This window comes from Eretmochelys imbricata, chromosome 15, assembly GCF_965152235.1.
Source record: "Eretmochelys imbricata isolate rEreImb1 chromosome 15, rEreImb1.hap1, whole genome shotgun sequence".
Lineage (NCBI taxonomy): Eukaryota > Metazoa > Chordata > Testudines > Cheloniidae > Eretmochelys > Eretmochelys imbricata.
Genome location: NC_135586.1, coordinates 11,491,481 through 11,504,694, shown reverse-complemented (window position 1 = coordinate 11,504,694; position 13,214 = coordinate 11,491,481). Strand labels below are relative to the sequence as shown.

The window sequence follows — 13,214 nt, the reverse complement described above, 5'->3', positions numbered from 1 at the left end:
CCACATACCTGATCCAGCTCTTCTTGAACTTGCTGCATAACATCTTGCTCCGCTGCCCCGGTGCCCACAGTACTCATTTCTAGCCACTTGTTCAGAATGCGCGCCTGCCGCCGGCATGACCTGAGGGAACAGGATCATAGCAAGCTAGTGTGAGACACGGAAGGTGCATTGTACATTTAACTCATTTGCATCAATAGTTGCAGATGCCAAGGACAGTCACTACCAGCACTAGCTGCAAACATTGTTGGAAAGGAGTTCAGTGTCACTGCTCTTTCTAGACCATTTTATAAAAGATTGCATTTACAGTAAATGCCTTTTGGCAGTAAACGTGCAATGCCTGGCAGGAGGTATAGGTACTTAGCGATGAAACCCAAGCTGCAGCATATTAGGTGGAAGCTGGGTGGTAAGAGCCAGTTTAAAATAAGTTTCAAAAATATTCTAAACATTATGCACCATCAGACCCACTGTAGGAAAAACTAGCTTCACCACTGCCATATAAAGGACCCATTTTCCAGTCTTTGGGCTCTGTATGTTAGCAGGAAAACAGTGAGAAAGCGTCCCCGGAGAACACAAGAAAGGTTGGGTGTTCCTCTCCTACTTTTGGTCCACTGCTGCTTCTTTCCCTAGCAGTGGGTTCCCCCTTAAATGTGACTACAATCCCACTTAGGGTTATATGTTTATGTCTAATTAACTACTCACATCAACATTTTTCTAACTGCCTATTCTACAAAACCAGGCTGGGATCTGAGAGCCAAGCCGGGGTCTTTCCTCCTCATAAATTCAGACTCATAGTAGAGTCTGAAGACTACATTCTGAGTCGGTTATACCAATTCAACCGCACGGATTTCAGATTATGCCCTCAGTGACACTGGTATGGCCACACTTCCTTCATTGGTTGCCATAGGTAACAGTAAACCATTGCCAAGGATGCACAAAAAGGTAACTCCTTCCAAGCTGTATTGGCAGTGCAGGTCTAATAAGAGTAAACAAAAAACCCACAACTCTTACACACTCAAGTCAGCAGATGTGACTGAACAGGCCCAGGAGACAGACCTGCTGAGTAAGGAGGTGTCACTTTTCAGAGCAGAACTGTACTTCCATACAGAAATGCAACATTGGATTAAGAACACTCAGTAAGGCTGGCTAAAGGGGACTTCACTACGTACTTGAGCTCCTGCTTGCTATCGTGGTAATGCTGCATTTGCTGTCGGATGTGTTGGAGCTCTGCTTCCAGCTGTTTCTGCAGCTCTGTTCCCTCCGTGGAATAGCCTTGTCTGCTCTTACTTTCAACTGAAACCAAACACAAAGCACACACATTATGATGCTGTTGAGGTTCTGTCTATTTCCTGCTTCTTCCTCTCTGGGAAGCAGACAGGCTTGTAGGCAAAAACTTACCACTGTGCTGGGCCTGTGGGCCGTCATTGCTATCATGTGATATGCTGCCTCTGTTGTAATAACTGGGTCCTGAAAGACCTACCTCACTTGTGAGCTTAACTGTGGAAAAGTGGCTAAAAGTTTATAAAATGATCCAATCACCTCTAACAATAAGTGTTGATGGGGAAAAGATAATGAAAGTCTAACTCAGCATGTTACATAAAATTGCTTATAAGACTAAGCAAAAGTTAAGACAGACTGAATTAGTCCAAACAAAAAGGCCTGCTATAAATCAGGGACTGTGCTGATATATCTGGTAAACAAAAAAGTGTGGGTCTGGAACTCAAACAGACAAACTGTCGTGTCAGAAATTAGGCCTAATGGGTGAGCAGAACAATGAGAAGATGGGCTAGTTTGTCCATTACTTGACTTTTGAGGGGTGTTTTTGTTTTTGTTTTTTTAAGACTTTGGGAGAGGATAGAGATGGGTGAACTAAAGGGAGCAAGCTTCATATCATGGCTTCCACTCACATCATCTCCTGGGACCTCAGGGTCCTTCGGGACACCACTGGCCCTTCACCATCCCGATTTTGAGATGAACAAAGATGACATCACCATCACCACCTCCACTAGCTTTGGCTAAATCCCAAATACCATCTGAGGTGTAAAACTTTGGTTCCTGCTTTCACCTATTCTCTTATGTATCATTTTCCTCCTGCACCTTATTTCTTCTGTTTCCTTTTGCCTCTGTCTACTAAGAGTCTTGCTTAGCCTGCCAAGACTGCCACTTTTGCAACAGTACAATGAGCCTATGACCAGAGAGGCAGCTAAAAGCAATGCGTGATGCTGGTACAATTTTGTCAGGCCTTGGAGTGGTGTGCCACGTACTGGGCCTGTGTTTCTCCAGCAGCAGGGCTGAAAGTAAAATCAGCACTAGAGACAGAAGCTGCATTTTCTCTCTACTGTTTTTTTCTCTGCCTTTTTGTGTCTGTCTGTCTTGTTTGCAAGGAAACAGGATCAGACTTTAAAACTAACTGTAGCTCAAACCCTTCTCAGCTAATTTTCTGGGGGTGGGCAGAGTCCTTATACAGCCAAAGGGAAAGAGAACAAAGGATATTGTTAAAACAAAAGGCTTAATGTATTACATACATTTCAAATGCTTTAACTGTTTTGACTTTTTCTGTATCTTTAATAAAAGAGATTTTGAATGGTGTATTTGGCCTAGTACTAGGCAGCCTGAGGTCTCTGTATTCAAAATGCTGAGCCTAGTTTGACTGTTTAGTGTTGCACAGTGACAGGGTCAAGTAAACACCTTTGATTCTCTCTTTGATTCTATTTAGTCTATCAAAATTGACACACCACCAGCTCTAGCCTCTCTTTCCAGGCTAACAGCAGAGTGGTTCTTCACCTGCGACTGGAACATGACCCACAAGAGGAGAATGGGCCAAGACTTCCAACATGCAGTATCCTACAGAGCCTGTACGCGTTACTGTTGATTTGACTCACTCCAAATTCAGCTTGCGTATGCATGAGGAGTTGCGGGGTCCTTCAATGTATGGCTTAGCAGCACTAAGGATCTGTGGTTTTGGACGTGTTATCCAGGCTTTGGCCCAGGAAGAACAAGCAGCACATACACACTGTACAATTTACATTATTCCTGTTAGGAGGAAGCACCTCATCCCCATCCTATGGAACATTTAGAATCTGCACTTCATGCTTCTAATTAAAGGTAGACCCTGGCTGTAGTGCAGACAACCGCTTTGAACTGCAGGCTGTGGTGTTCAGATCCTACCTGCTCACTGGGGTTCACGTAACATCTGGCATTCAGTCAAAGCACTGCTGGGATGAGTGCTATAATGTGTCACTTGCTCCCTTGACTATCCCTCTCCCTCCATTGGCTTCTCTCCTTAAAACCCAAAGCTGTGGCTTTACCTGCACACTTGACCTCTATTCCCTAGCCTTACCCTTTTTGGAGCCCTCTGAGAGTTCTTAATGCCTTTGATGGTGAGCAGTACCCCAAAAACCGTGCTTTGTATCAGTGAAATTGTTTCTTGTGTTATGGGACATCTTTTATAGCAAGTTCTACCATTCTATGAGACAGGGAGGAGTATGTATTTGGGTTATGCTGTATGAACTCCCCAGCATTAAAATAGGCTCTGCTTTTGGTCTCTCTGGCCAGGCTGGGTCCTAGAGGCTCCCACCCTTCACTTCTGGAGAACTGGTCTCCCAATTAATCCTCTGAACACCCTGGAGCATAGAAAATCGTATCACTTGTATCTTCCCTTTCAAAAAAACAAATGGCTGATTTCTTCCTCCAACACCCAGTCAGCTCCCACACACTGGCTCAATGAGCAGGTAGCTTTGCCTCTTCCCCAATCCAATCTTGCACATATTGGGGGAGGCTTTCAGTGCTGCCAGGTCAGGGATGGCCAGGGGATGGCTGCTGTAATTTAGACATGAGAACATACCTGCAGTTTTTGGCCTGCTCTCTTTTCCTGTGACATCTTCGCGCAGCAGCAGATGTGCCTGCGAGGTTGGCTGCTCCCTCTCCTTCCCCACAGTGGCCTGTTGAGGGTCTTGGAGAAAAGCTTCCGGGTGACCCTTCCAGGGCTGACCTTCACTCTACAAAGTCAGGAGCACAATAAGGTGATATAAATACAGCTATCTCACCTCTCAAATAGGATTTGGGTGAACAGGGCCACAAAGGGCTTTAAAACTGGACTCTCTGTCTGTGGCCTAACATACTAAGCCCTCCTTCCACTGAGGGGGACCCCTGCATTCACTTGGTGTCTACAGGTGCCTTTTCCCATCCTTTCAGGAAGGGTAAACAACTCTTCCCCTCTGCAATAGAGCAATCTAAATGCTGTTCAAATGTTTGCAGAGTCCCATTCCTCCCTCCCCCTCCCCCTTTGTTTGCTAAAGAAACCTGCAGACATAAGAGCTGCTGCTGAATTTGGTCAGTCTCAACTAGATTTCATCTGGCTGTAGCTACTCTGAACCCTTTGATAGAGCAGCACTCTCAGATGTCAGCAGCTAGTAATGACATCTTGCTGAGAAGGGGACAGGACCAGGAAAGACGTGAATTCTAGTGCAATACCACACACATGAATTAGCCAAAAAGCAAATTGTTGCTTCAGATTGTCACTGTAGTGACCGTGGCAAGTGGAGGAGAAAGGATTGATGTGCATTTGGAGCCCAGCTAACTTGATCTATTAAAAAGGCAGGACCAGGTGCTAGGGGAGGCACAGGCCAGCTCAGGCAAGAAGGGGTGGGAGCCCTAGAAGAAAGTCGGACAGTAAAGCTGTATCAGCCAACTCCAGTTGTCTGGTATTATAGTTACTTCTGCATGAAACTCACCTTTTCTGATTCACATTTCAAACGTGACATGAAGGACGAGGGAGGCAACAGCACTGGTTTTGGACTTGTCTGAACAGGATGGCATGTGCCATGCGTCCAAGATGGTACACAGGTTGGAGGGGTAGGCACAGTAAGGGGGCATGAGGAGTAACTAGTGCTATCCATCTGGAACAGCTGATTACAGCTGCTTTGCTCTGTTTGAGTTGAGGCAAGTAAGGCCCGAGCCTGAGCAGAATATTTGTTCATGGATGTTTGCGGCAAAGGCACCTCTCGTCCCTCCAGTCTAGAAAGGGAAGGAAAGAGAGAAGGGTTTGTTACTTTCCAGCCAGCCCCATATTCTTCTTTATATTCAATTCAAAATAGCCAGAAGGGGAACACGTAGTTATAACCATTCACCCTAGTGAAGGTTAATCCATTGTAGTCAGACAGCCCGGTAAGCCACTGAAAAACACTGTATACGTTGCTTAGCAACATTGCCTTCAATCTGTGGCACAGGACCGTAAGAAACTGAGCTGCTCCTGCTATAAAAAGCACTGTTGCTAAGGGGCAATAGCAACCTGGTTAGGACCCCATGTCGAGTTGTTTAACAGGCAGCAAGCCTGGAAGAACCAACACAATCATGAAAGATCAAAAAAGCATCAGATAGAGATGGTGCCTGGCAGCGTTCCCTCTAATATTTTACATCCATGGGCGGAATGAATTTTGTTATGTGCACCAATATGAAGGTGATGTGACCTAACAAAATTCATTGGCAGGGGGCGGCCGTCAGGTCTCAGGCAGAGCGTGGAGATGTGTGAGTGTGTGTGGGGGTGAGGGCTCTGGCTGGGGCCAGGATGAGGGATTTGGGGTACAGGAGGGGGCTCAGGCAGAGGCTGGGGTAGAGAAAGATGCGGACTCTTGGGTGAGGTCGGGGATGAGGTGTTTGGGGTGCAGGCTGTCCCAGGGCTGCAGTGGAGAGAGAGGACTCCCCCCAGCCCTCTCTCACCACAGCAGCTCAGGGCTGGGGGAGAGGCGCCTTGCCCTGGCTGTGGCAGCTGCGGTGGGGCTGGGCCGGGCCGAGGGAGCAGCGCCTCTCCCCTGGCCGCGGCAAGTCCAGGGCTGGTCCATGCTGGGTCCGGCAGGGAGGGGTGCCTCTCCCCACCACGGCAGGTCCATGCTGGGGGAGAGGCATCTCTCCCCATCACAGCCCTGAGCCCCTGTGTGGGGCTTAATACTGGCAGCTGCATAGCCGCACAGCTTAGAGGGATCTTAGGTGCGTGGTATCTCCCCTCCTGGAGCATTTTAACCTGAACCTGTTGACAGCAGGTTTAAAAAAAAAAAAAAAAAAAAGTAGTATTCAGGGAGTATATTTTTACATCATTTTGGTCCTTGCAGTGGGGATCTGATCCAGGTTTAGACAGCACAGAGAATGGAGAGAGAGAGAGACTTCTCTGAACTGCAGTATCTTCCCTCTCCCTTAAGCTGTACCACTAGTTATAAAAGTGGGGTTTCTAAAGAGAGCATGGAAAAGAACCTACTCAGTACTTTCAATAAGGTTTTCCTGTTGAAAAACCTATGCTTCTACAGCAGGTGCAGCTTCAACCCATTCATTTCTGAGTGAAGTGATACCATAGTCAGAACTTTTAGAGTAGCAGCCGTGTTAGTCTGCTCAAACAAATTTGTTAGTCTCTAAGGCACAAGTCCTCCTTTTTTTATTGCATAGTTAGAACTAGCACTGATAGTATCACAGTTGGCTCCTTGAGCATCCTCAGCACTGTAAATCACAGTCCGAAGAGTGATTGCAAAAATGGTAACTCCTTGCTCAGCAGCTCTGCACCCTGTGGGGACTCAGGGTCAGCTCTGGATTGTTTATTGACTAACAAATACTTCTTACTCCTCTTAGCCCTGCAGAGCAAATTCAGCCAAGACAGGGGGAGCAGGATTCTATTGTAGCTCACACATCATTAACGAAATTGTTAAGTTCCAACGGCAAGGCCAAAATTCAGTTCCATTTAGATTGTCTGGTGTCTTGGGGCAAACGAGGGCAGGGTTTAGGATCCATGAGCCAGAAAGTATCCAGTGTGACACAAATTCCAGGTTAAGGTGCAGGGCAGGCAGCTAGAAAAAACACCTTTTGCTTGTAAGCTGAGCCCACAAATTCTGGAAATCATTGAGGCTCCGAACACATACAGCTCCAAAGCCTTTTTGCACAGACTCTTTGCAGAGTAGAACTTGTGCCTCTTTTGGGAACACACTGTGTTTTAGATGAACTACATAAGTTCAGTCTTTCCCTCAAATTTATGTACTGGTGAAACTAAGCTCTTAGCACATGGTAGGTTAACGGCTCTGACTGCTCTGTTATTCTTTTCCATTGTATACGCAGTTTGAAGCTCTTCATGTCACTGTGCTTCCCTTCATATCGCACAGAAGAGATGTCTATGCAAAGCAAGATCTCAGCACAGCTTAATAAATTTCACAGCTCACAAGGTGGTACATTCAGTTAGTGTGGCAGGAGCACAGCAAGAGGTCATTGCAATCACCACTCCAATTAGATTCTCCTCTCCTACTTTTAAAGATCTAGTGTTCTTACTCATTGAAAGGTATCCCCAACAAGCCCTCTCTCTCCAGAGACTGCAGCAGGAAGTCAGGTCTACGGGGCTGTAATCTTGCCTGGCGGACTGTGTTTCTGGGAAAACAACAACAAAAAAGTCAATTGCTAAGATCCCGGGGACTCCTGCCCGTGACTGAGGCAGCTTTACAAAATCCCCCCTCCCCAGTCATCCCCCTGCCCACCGAAAATGCACTCTCAGCATGAGATCACCAGCAAGGTTGGCAAGAGATTTATAGGAAGCAGCTTTCAGAAAGCACACAGTTCCCCTTTCCCATAAAGTCGGGGAGAGGACTGACCAATTTCAGCATAGCTAAGACCTAGCACTGTGTGGCTTAGTGGCAGCTCTGGGACCTCACTGTGGTCAGATGAGTTTCATAGTGGTAATATTTCTGTCCTTGCACCACTTTGTAGGCATTCCTGTGTGAGCTCCCGCTCAGAGACCACCAGGACCCCAATAATCCATTGCCATACAGTGAGGACGTTTCATTGGGAAGGCATTAAGCTGGGCTGGGCTAATAATGGGCTGCCAAGGAAGAGTCACAAGTCCTTCCATTATTCATGGGCAGCTGTATACATTATGCAGCAGTTCTATTATAACTCAGCATTAACAGACATACGCTGCAGCATCAGGAGGGAAGGGGAAGTTGTGTGGAAATTCACAGCAGCCACTGTGGGATTTAAGAAATGAACTGAGAAATGCAATGCAAGAGTAACGCACGATGTGCTGAAACACTCACAGCTCACTGAGAACTGAATCGCCAGCAGCCAGGAGGAATGGCAAATCATCGCTCTTCATGGGCTGCGGCACAGAGCACAGAGTCACTGCTTTTGCTGCGTCTCCTCCTGCCCCAGGGTTGGCATCAGGCATGGGCATCTTAAACGTCACCCTCTTCTTCAGAGAAGGCAAAGAGCAGTGAGGCTTGTCTAGGTTCCTGCCAAGAGCCTTTCGTTTCCACAACATGGCACAACGATACACGGTCTGGTGAAGGCTGTAGGCTGCCTGCCAAGCAGAAAGAACAGCAGGTCGTTTGATGGCTGAGAGTGGGGGGAAGCAGCAGCATGCCACCCAGGAAGGAGGGTTTTCCAAGAAAGGGATGGGCTTGGGAAGTAGCTATGGATAACAGGATGGTGTCTGGCTGCTGGGTCTTGCCCACAAGCTCTGAGTCTAACTGATTGCCATATTTAAGGTCAGGAAGGAATCTTCCCTCAGGCCAGATTGGCAGAGACTCTGAAGGGTTTTCATCTTCCTCTGTAGCATGGGACACAGGTCACTTGCAGGTTTAAACTAGTGCCCATGGTGGATTCTCTGTAACTTTAAGTCTTTAAATTACGATTTGAGGACTTATGTAACTCAGCCAGAGGTTATAGGTATATTATCAGAGCAGGTGGGTGAGGGTCTGTGGCCTGCAATGTGCAAGATGTCAGACTAGATCAGGGATGGCCAAGCTTACTGACCCTCTGTGCCACATACGACAATCTTCAGAAGTTCGAGAGCTGACGCGCATCTGCTGGGGCTCAGAGCTTCTGCCCAGTGGGAGGCACCTGCCAGGGCTCGGGGCTTCTGCCCCACTCCTGCTGAAGCCCCAAGCCCAGGCAGGTGTGCCCTGCAGGGCTGGAGCCCCTAAACTCCTCTTCCCACTGGGCAGAAGCCTCTACCCCACCACCCCGCTGCAAGGCAGAGATCCTGAGCTTCCCCCCAAAGTCTGGTAGGTGGAGAATGAGGGGGGGGGTCTCCATGAGCCACACTTTAACTGTAAAAGAGCCACTTGTGGCTCACGAGCCAAGGTTTGACCACCCCTGGACTAGATGATCATGAGGAGACTTTCTGGCATTAGAGTCTATCAGTTCTTGGTGCTGGAATCATGATCCTGGTCCTGTTCCTGTTGTGCTCCAGTATAGACAATTATCAGCCATCTCAGTGGCACCAAGACCAGTGAAACAGGCCACACATTAGCACAGAGGAGTATGACCCCCTCTATCTTGAAAACTAGGAGCAGGCAGGGAAGCCTGGCCAGTGACAGGAGCAGGGGACCTTCCCTTATGCTAGGCTTCATTCCCAAAGTAGCTGCAGGTACTATGGTCCCTGCAGCCACAAATATTTTACGTTGGTACCAACTTTTTCCTATCCTTTCCATGGATTTTTGTTTTTAAAACCATTTTCTAACACAATGGGGCTTTCAGCTTCCTAGAGCTGTTCTGCTCCCAACCAACACAGACCCAGGACTCAGTGGCATTTCCAGACTCCCTTTGTGCAGTTGTAGCATAACCATCACATTGGAAGGAGTCTAGTGAAGAACAGACTAGAACTAGGTTTGATGCAGCATCTTCCCAGGTATCCAAAATGCTTTATACTAATGCAGCCTCCCACAACACAATGATCCTGGCAGGCAGGCAGAGCTCTCACCTCGCTGTGCCCTGTGAGTAACTACTGGGCAGGTGTTGGTCATTTTCAAAGTGGCCTCTAAGAAAGGTTCCCAGGTGAACATAAGAACGGCCATACGGGGTCAGATCAAAGGTCCATCTAGCCTAGTATCCTGTCTTCCGACAGTGGCTAGTGCCAGGTGCCCCAGAGGGAATGAACAGAACAGGTAAACATCAAGTGATCCATTCCCTGTCGCCCATTCCCAGCTTTTGGCAAACAGAGGCTAGGGACACCAACCCTGCCCATCCTGACTAAAAGCCATTGATGGACCTATCCTCCATTAACTTATCTAGTTCTTTGGCCTTCACATCCTCTGGCAAGGAGTTCCACAAGTTGACTGTGCATTTGTGAAAAAATACTTCCTTTTGTTTGTTTTAAACCTGCTGCCTATTAATTTCATTTGGTGACCCTTAGTCCTTGTGTTATGAGGAGGAGTGAATAACACTTCCTTATTTACTTTCTCCACACCAGCCATGATTTTATGAACCTCTATCATATCCCTCCTTAGTCATCTCTTTTCCAAGCTGAAAAGTCCCAGTGTTATTAATCTCTCCTCATACAGAAGCCGTTCCATACCCCTAATAATTTTTGTTGCCCTTTCCTGAATCTTTTCCAATTCCAATATATCTTTTTTGAGATGGGGCGACCACATCTGCATGCAGTATTCAAGATGTGGACGTACTATGGATTTAAATAGAGGCGATATAATATTTTAGGTCTTATTATCTTTCCCTTTCTTAATGATGCCCAACATTCTGTTCGCATTTTTGACTGCTGCTGCAGACTGAGCGGATGTTTTCAGAGAACTACCTACAATGACTCCAAGATCTCTTTCTTGAGGGGTAACAGCTTATTTAGACCCCATCATTTTATATGTATAGTTGGGATTATGTTTTCCAGTGTGTACTACTTTGCATTTATCAGCACTGAATTTCATCTGCCATGTTGTTGCCCCCAGTCACCCAGTTTTGTAGCCCTTCGCAGTCTGCCTGGATCTTATCTCGAGTAGTTTTGTATCATCTGCAAATTTTGCCACCTCACTGTTTATCCCTTTTTCCAGATCATTTATGAATATGTTAACTAAGAGTAGACCCAGTACAGACCCTCCGGGGACATCATTATTTACCTCTCTCCATTCTGAAAACTAACCATTTATTCCTACCCTTTGTTTCCTATCTTTTAACCAGTTACCAATCCATGAGAGGACTTTCCCTCTTATCCCACGACAGCTTACTTTGCTTAAGAGCCTTTGGTGAGGGACCTTGTCAAAGGCTTTCTGAAAATCTAAGTACACTATATCCATTGGATCCTCTTTGTCCACATACTTGTTGAGCCCCTCAAAGAATTCTAGTAGATTGGTGAGGCGTGATTTTCCTTTATAAAAACCATGTTGACTCTTCCCCAACAAATTATGTTAATCTATGTGTCTGACAATTTTCTTCTTTACCATAGTTTCAACCAGTTTGACCGGTATTGAAGTCAGGCTTACCAGTCTGTAATTGCCGGGATGACCTCTGGAGCCCTTTTTAAAAATTGGCGTCACATTAGCTATCCTCCAGTCATTTGGTACAGAAGCTGACATAAATGATAGGTTACAAGCTACAGTTAGTAGTTCTGCAATTTCACATTTGAGTTCCTTCAGAACTCTTGGGTGAATGCCATCTCGTCCTGGTGACTTATTACTGTTTAGTTTACCAATTTGTTCCAAAACCTCCTCTAATGACACCTCAATCTGGGACAGTTCCTCAGATTTGCCACCTAAAAAGAATGGCTCAGGTTTGGGAATCTCCCTCACATCTTCATCCGTGAAGGCCGATGCAAAGAATTTTTAGTTTCTCCGCAATGCTCTTATCATCCTTGAGTGCTCCTTTAGCATCTTGATCGTCCAGTGGCCCCACTGGTTGTTTAGCAGGCTTCTTGATTCTGATGTACTTAAAAAAAAATGTTGCTATTACTTTTTGAGTCTTTGGCTAACTGTTCCTCAAATACTTTTTTGGCCTTCCTAACTGTATTTTTACACTTCATTTGCCAGTGTTTATGCTCCTTTCTATTTTCCTCACTAGGATTTAACTTCCACTTTTTAAAGGATGCCTTTTTGTCTTTCACTGCTTCTTTTACTTTGTTGGTTAGCCACAGTGGCACTTTTTTGGTTCTCTTACTATGTTTTTTAATTTGGGTATGCATTTAAGTTGAGCCTCTATTATGATGTCTTTAAAAAGTTTCCATGCAGCTTGCAGGGATTTCACTTTTGGTGCTGCACCTTTTAATTTCTGCTTAACTAACTTCCTCATTTTTGCATAGTCCCCCTTTCTGAAATTAAATACTACAGTGTTGGGCTGCTGTGGTGTTTTCCCCAACGCAGGTATATTACATTTAATTATATTATGGTTGCTATTACCAAACAGTCCAGCTATATTCATGTCTTGGACCAGATCCTGTGCTCCACTTAGGACTAAATTAAGAATTGCCTCTCCCCTTGTGGGTTCCAAGACTAGCTGTTCCAAGAAGCAGTCACTTAAGGTTTCTCTCTGCATCCTGTCCTGAGGTGACATATACCCAGTTGTTAAGAAAAAGTTAGCACATGTGACTCCATTTTGGTTTGGGTCCACCATTTTCCAAAAACAAGCACATCAAGCACCAGTAGCCATGTTCCTTAGCTACTGCATTCCTGTGAAAATCCTCCTCCTTGTCTCCAGCCTGCCTTGACTCCAGTATCTGTTCTTTGTCAGTCCCTAAACTCCCTATCTCCTGGCCTTTGATGTGAGGCCTCCCATCCTGATAATAAAAGTTACTGATGCATGGCTTTAGGACCATGCTGTGTAATTAACATACTAGTTTAGCACGAGGAATGCACCAAGCAGGGATAGGTGGTAGATAAGAAAAGGGTTTGTTTATTGGCTAAGGTTTCCGATGCACGAGGGCAACATGCTTTGCTAAAAAGTATATAACCTTTGTATAATCTGTATTCGGAGTCCCCTCCTGGCTAGCAGGGGGGCACCAAGCTCGAGCGTAATAAACTTAGTGTCTTTTGGAAATTCTGCAGTTGTGGACTTTGTTTATGTGCCTCAGCCTAGATTCGAACTGTGCATGACCTATCAGGTATAATTTGCAGCATTTGTGTGCGTGTCCTACCAGGTGTAATTCGTAGCATTTGTGTGAGCGTCCTACCAGGTATAATTCGCAGCAGTTGTGTGCGTGTCCTACCAGGTATAATTCGTAACACAGTCAATATGGGGATAGTTGAAATCCCCCATTATTATTGAGTTTTTTTTTTTATTTTTATAGCCTCTCTAATCTCCCTGAGCATTTCACAGTCACTATCACCGTCCTGGTCAGGTGGTTGGTAATATATCCCTACCGCTATAGTCTTATTATTAGAACATGGAATTCTATCCATAGAGATTCTATGGTACAGTTTGATTCATTTACGATTTTTAACTCATTGGATTCTACGCTTTCTTTCACATATAAT

General features: G+C 45.8%; 1 protein-coding gene across 4 annotated transcripts in view; it reads right to left on the bottom strand.

The window, feature by feature from the left end:
• Positions 1–13,214, bottom strand: part of SFI1 (SFI1 centrin binding protein) — an 81,506-nt gene that overhangs the window by 27,631 nt on the left and 40,661 nt on the right. For all 4 annotated transcript variants that reach the window (XM_077835261.1, XM_077835262.1, XM_077835260.1 and 1 more), the window contains 6 exons: positions 8,058–8,320; positions 7,300–7,395; positions 4,731–5,013; positions 3,842–3,995; positions 1,167–1,290; positions 9–120 (listed from right to left, as the gene is read on the bottom strand). In XM_077835261.1, the coding sequence (XP_077691387.1) occupies positions 9–120; positions 1,167–1,290; positions 3,842–3,995; positions 4,731–5,013; positions 7,300–7,395; positions 8,058–8,320 (1,032 nt within the window). The remainder of the gene's footprint in view (positions 1–8; positions 121–1,166; positions 1,291–3,841; positions 3,996–4,730; positions 5,014–7,299; positions 7,396–8,057; positions 8,321–13,214) is intronic.